Raw genomic sequence first — 5,952 nt, forward strand, 5'->3', positions numbered from 1 at the left:
TTACGACGAATTTGCGACGAAACACATTTTTCTCGGAATAACCACGTCAACTTACGACGATTTTACGAGGAATCGTTTTACTCGATATTTTACAAGGCCGTTACGAGGAAACTTTATTTCCTCGCAATTTCATCGTTAAGTCAACGTAATTTCACGAGGATTAGTTTTCCTCGTTAAATTTCCTTGCTAAAACTGTGTTTTCTTGTAGTGGAGCCATCTTCTACATCTACTTTTTCCCCGATATGACGACATATATTCACTGGTACACCATCATCATTCTTCACCACCATATTTTAATAATAGCCAATGTCCACATTGGTGAAAATTAAATAAAAAAAAACAGAATATAAAGACAGAGGCACACAAGTAATTGCTCTTTGACTTTCCTAGGGTTGTAGCCGATTAGACGAACACCATTAGAGAAGAAGATCACGCAGAAAGATTAGAGGTAAAAATAGAAGCAAAAGAAGAGATAAAGATTTAAGTGTTCGCATAACATAAGCCTCAGTCTGTGGAAAAGAAAAAAGAAGAAAAGAGAAATATATTCTTTGGCTGTTTACAAGGGTATTTCGGTATATATTTTATTTATATATTGAATATCATAACTAATTTTTTTAGTTTGATACTTAATTATAAATTTTTGTTTTATATACAATCAAATTTTCCTTATAAATGTATAGTTGATGTTAACTATCAAGTCCGACATATTCTAAATTTAGTATGATTCCAAAATACTCAAAATAAATAATTTATTTATAATCAAAATGACAAAATTAACGATAATGAATAGGTCAAGAATCATTAAATAAGGTAATTCCTCTATCAAAACCTCTCACTCTCTCTTAAACCTCCACCTCCTTCTCTCAACTTCCTCAAGTTATTATTTTCCAATCTGCGACTTTGGCTGCTTCAATAGAGCTAGAGTCGGTTTTAATCTTTTGCTTGTTCTTTTTCGTATTTCTTCGGTTTTGATCTTCATTTTTTTTTCTATTTCTCTCGACGATCTGGGTTTTCTTTTAAATTTAGATTTAAACTATGTTTCTTTGTAGGAGTTTAGGGGTTATTGTTGATCTTCATGGGTCATATCCGCTTTCCGATGCATCCCCTATATAGTCAATTTTGGTTTATTTTTTTACATTTCCATCCAGATCCGCTTTTCTTTTGGTGACATAGTGTCTATTTCAATGTCTTTGCATGTTGGTTTTGAGTGATCTTTGGGTTTTGATTAGCTCAAATTAACCTTAAGCTTAGGGCTGGGCAAATAAACCGAACCCGAAAATCCGAACCGAACCCGATCCGATAAAAATGAATCCGAACCGATCCGAACCCGACATAAATACCGAATGGATCCTGTTTTTTGGTATTTTGGGTTATGGGTATTATCCGAACCGAACCCGGACCTAAATGGATATCCGATAGAACCCGAAACATTTAAAATCACAAAAAGAACTTCTACCAAATATGATCTTAATTCTTAATATGTATCCAAAATACTTTAAGATATTATTGAACTTTTAAAATAATTATTTGTTACACGAAGGTTGATGGTGGAATGTGGCGGTTGAAGCCTAAAGTTTTTAGATTTTGGTTTTGTTTTCATTGAATAATGTTTCTCATTTCATGAGAACTTAGTTTTTGTTTTATGATTTTATTTATCTGGTTTTTTTTCTATCACTAACTATGTTTATCTTTCGCTTGATTTTGAATGATCACGTTTGATGTTTTTTCTTATTTTTGAATCGATTTTAGTTATGTTTTGGCTATTAAAATATGTACAAATCATGTATTTTAAATCCGAAGAACCGATTTCATTTATGTTTTAGTTACAAAATAGATTCAAATCAGGTATTTTTAAACCGAAGAACCGATTGGAACCCGAACCCGAAAGTACAATGGGTTATACCGGTTTTTTTGAAGATTTACTAACCCCGATCCGAACCCGATAGAACCCGAACCGGTCCCAAACCGAACTTTTATATAACCCGAATGGGGTTGATTTTGATAAACCCGAAAAACCAAAACCCGAATGGATAAAACCGAAACCCGATTGGGACCCCGAATGCCCATGCCTACTTAAGCTACTATACTCTCTCAAATAAGAGGTTCGATTGTAGTATTTAAGGGCCGAATCCACAGAGAGTCTAAGATTGCTCAATAGATCTATTTGTTTTCGAATTAAAGCTAGATGGTAATATTGAAATATAGAAATAAGAATTAACAATTTGTTTGTAGATATCATTATGGGAAAAGACTAGACTTTTGGGAACTCTTAGACTCTTTAGAAATGTAATCTATTTAACTATCGGGAAATCATTTATAACAGATCTGAACTCAAACTCAAGTTATAATCAGTCAGCTCTCACTTCATGGTTATCTAATGTTTAAGCCAAATATTTTTACTTTCGCGATTTAATCCCTGCGAACTTTAAACAAGGCGCGGGTTTGATATGTTCCCTAACCACCTAGGTTTACTCTCATATGCCTAGTTGTTTAGTTTATCTAAGTTTTATTCAAGAGATGGGCCATGCTCTCGCTTGTGCCAATTGTCCTAGGATCTAAGATTAGGGCGAACAATCCTGAGCATAGAAATAAGATTTAACACAGATAAAGAACCTATGATTTCTCTAACAGTATCACAGTTAACAATTCATAAAACAATCATAGATGAACTTTAAGTCTAACAACAATATTACTTAGACGTAATTATGGAAAACATAATTGAAATCTGAATAAACTGCATAGAAATAAATGTGTTCTGATCACTCTCTACAATCCTAAGCTCTTGTCTCTAGAATAACTTTAAGTATAACGGTCAACAATGGCTTAAAACATAATATAGGATTTAAACACGTTTTGGAATCTTTTGTAAATAAGAGAAACTTTTGGGCAAAAACTGCAATTCTTGGATCTTCATTAAACTCGTCAGCCTGATTTGGAGGAGTGTCGTTTGACACTTTAGTGGTGGCGTCGATCGACACAAGTTGGTTCCCCAACAGCTTCCTCTCGCGAGTCAGACAGACCACTCTTCAGTAAAATGAGCATAACTTTAAATCTAACCCTCATATGGACTTCAAACTGGTGGCATTGGAAATTTAACTCAAAAATCAAAGATTATCCCTTCACTAAAACGATGTACCTCCATTAAAATCCTTAAAGAAATGATTTTCTATTTTTTTTAACTATTTTTTCGGATTTAAAAAAAAAAATCTAACCAATTGCGGGTCGCCACTTGTCATTGAGGTCCACGAATAATTAATAGACTCCACCGAATTGAATCCTTAGCGAAGGAATTTAAGAACACCAACTTGCACAAACACCTAAAACTCGTAAACTCCATATAGTTTTATAATAATTTTTTTTTCAAGGACTCCAACTAAGAATTATTGTTGGACTTGGTGTTAGATTTATTTTCGCATCCCTAATCTACGATGACAAAAAAAATTGTAGATCTTATCAGAGAAATTGAGCATAACTGCATGAGTCATTAGATTAAATAGCAATTACCATAGGTGCAACCATATCATATACACATGAAAGATACATCGATGATTTAAAATGTCAACATAGATTTTCCATTATTTGTTGGATATATATATATTCCCCTTTAACCACGAACAAAGTGTACTTGATTATTTAATGGGCCAGTAATTGACCCATAACACATGTTCTAGAAACATCCACAGGTTTTGGTTTTGGGTGGATAAGCATTTGGATTTGCACTTAGCTTCTCGCTCATTTTTTTCAGATTGATTGACTTTTGCTCCTTTAGTTTCTCAATTTTTTCTCTTTTCGCTTCCGCAATTTTTTCAATTTCTGGTATTTTTTTCTTGAATCTTTTTGAATACTCAGCTTTCTCCACTTCTGAATTTTCCTGAAAAAGAATAAATGTAGAAAATAACTAAAACTGTTTTAATTAAAAATGTGTATAGTACTCTCTCTCTCTCTTTTTTTTTCGAAAATATGATTATTTAGATTTTTCACGATATGATTATTAAAAACATAACTAATGTTTATTAACTATATTATTTATTTTCTAGTATGCAGTGTCTATAACTATCAACCAAAAAAATTTAATCAATTTAAATATTCTCAATTAATTTTTCTTAAAAACATATAGTTTACTAACATTAGTTAACAAAGTACCTTAAAATTTTAGAAAATCTATTTTTGTGAAAAAAATTTAATTTTTTTTTTAGTTTTAGAAACGGAAGGAGCATAAGTTATGTCTAATTATTAACAATCAAATGTTTAATCCTTCATAATTATTTCACATGACCATTTTTAGGGTTAAAAGGAAACATATAATGTCTGATTTATTGAATTTTAAAACATACTTATTTATCACATTTATAAAATTTTAAATACTAATACAGAATCTTATGATTTTGTTTTTCATCATGAATGCTAACTATATAATAATATACCTCCATTTTCTTCAAATCTAACTCTAGAGATGTCTTCATGTTGTTCTCCCATGCTTCAATGGAGCAAAGTTCTTTGTACGCTCTGTTTAAATTGATAAATATTTTTTTTAAATGTAAATAACAAATATATCTATATTATCAGTTATATACGTTTTATTCTCGCCTATAGTACAACATATATAATTATCTTTTCAATATATTTTTCATATAATATATGTGTGAAAATTTGTTAGTTACTATTTCTAATGCAACTCAATGTTGATATTTTTTTAGAAAAAACTACGGTATATTTTTGTAAATCTTACTTGGTCTGAGCTTTGGCCTTCTCGTTCTCTTCCCATGCATTTATCAACGCAATAGTCTTCTCTTTCTCTATCTCAACAAAATTTTCATCTACATTCCAAATAATTTTCTATAAAGACTTGATAAATAATGTAGAAATTTTAGAAACTGTTAATATATATTATACATTACACACATATGCATACTTTGATTTGAAGACAAAATAGTAGTACACTGCTCATGTAGCGGAGAATCGTTCTTGGCTTGTTGAGCATGTCCCATGTTAGGGTTTCTCTTCTCGTTCGTCTTCTTTTTCATTTTTGCAAGAGATTTACGTCGTTGAAAAAAAAAACTATTAGTACGTAAGGCTATTTACTTTTTTTTTTTTGTAACCGTAAGACTATTTACTTTAGTAACGAGAGAGCACAAAATGAATGATACCTTATGTGCAGATTAATTAAAGAAAAGGAAAAGAAGTGGATATATGTTTAATGATGACTTCAAGTTAGGTGTGGGAGTTTTATGTCCGAGTCTCATCAATATATACATACATGCCAATGGATAGCATCGATCATTTTTACTCTAAGAAAACAATTGACTATTTGGTAGGTGAAAGATTTGATTAATCTATGTACTGATAAAATGTACTTAAAGGAAGCTCCAAGTGCATTGAGTGAATGACTTAACTAGGGCTGTATAAATTATAAAAGAATCTAAGTGTTGTATATAACATAATTTAAGATTCTAAAATTTTATTTCTCGAGTTCATGAAAATTTGAATGTTAAATCTACTGTACAGTATTAAGAAGAAAAAAAGGGCATGGGAACTCTAACAATCAGAAGTTTGGATTTTATGTTTGATTTTAATACGTGATTTTAGTTAGTCCAACAATCTAAAATCTTATATTTCAATTTAAAACTTAATTTTTAGTTTACATAAAAATATTTATATAACTAGATTAAGATCCGCGCTTTGCGCGGGATAAACATTATATATAAAAATTATTTTATGTATTATATGTTCTTACATATTATGAAATAATAAATATATATTGAATAATTAAAACTCAGTAACTATTACATATATAATTAAATTAGTGCGAATGTATAAATCAAATTTATTAATCCAAACAATTTTTAAAAAAATTTGATAGGATATGTAATTAAATTTAAATGATATTAACATACATATTATATTTTTAATATTAATGTCTATTAAATGATGCTTTCTACTCATATGTTTTTT

General features: G+C 30.1%; 1 protein-coding gene across 3 annotated transcripts; it reads right to left on the reverse strand.

The window, feature by feature from the left end:
* Nucleotides 1-3,500: 3,500 nt before the first annotated feature.
* Nucleotides 3,501-5,611, reverse strand: LOC106316138 (remorin). Of its 3 annotated transcripts, none has more exons than XM_013754015.1 (5): nucleotides 5,148-5,611; nucleotides 4,940-5,015; nucleotides 4,730-4,817; nucleotides 4,425-4,506; nucleotides 3,501-3,871 (listed from the first exon to the last, which is right to left on the reverse strand). In XM_013754015.1, exons 2-5 carry the CDS (start codon nucleotides 4,986-4,988, stop codon nucleotides 3,668-3,670), a joined length of 423 nt encoding a protein of 140 aa, XP_013609469.1. In that variant the 5' UTR covers nucleotides 4,989-5,015; nucleotides 5,148-5,611; the 3' UTR covers nucleotides 3,501-3,667. The 3 variants fall into 3 exon arrangements, with proteins under 3 accessions (XP_013609469.1, XP_013609468.1, XP_013609467.1); XM_013754014.1 differs by having other exon boundaries at nucleotides 4,913-5,012; nucleotides 5,148-5,600; XM_013754013.1 differs by having other exon boundaries at nucleotides 4,913-5,015; nucleotides 5,148-5,600.
* Between the last annotated feature and the right edge of the window lie 341 nt (nucleotides 5,612-5,952).

Source organism: Brassica oleracea, chromosome C9, assembly GCF_000695525.1.
Source record: "Brassica oleracea var. oleracea cultivar TO1000 chromosome C9, BOL, whole genome shotgun sequence".
NCBI classification, from domain to species: Eukaryota; Viridiplantae; Streptophyta; class Magnoliopsida; order Brassicales; family Brassicaceae; genus Brassica; species Brassica oleracea.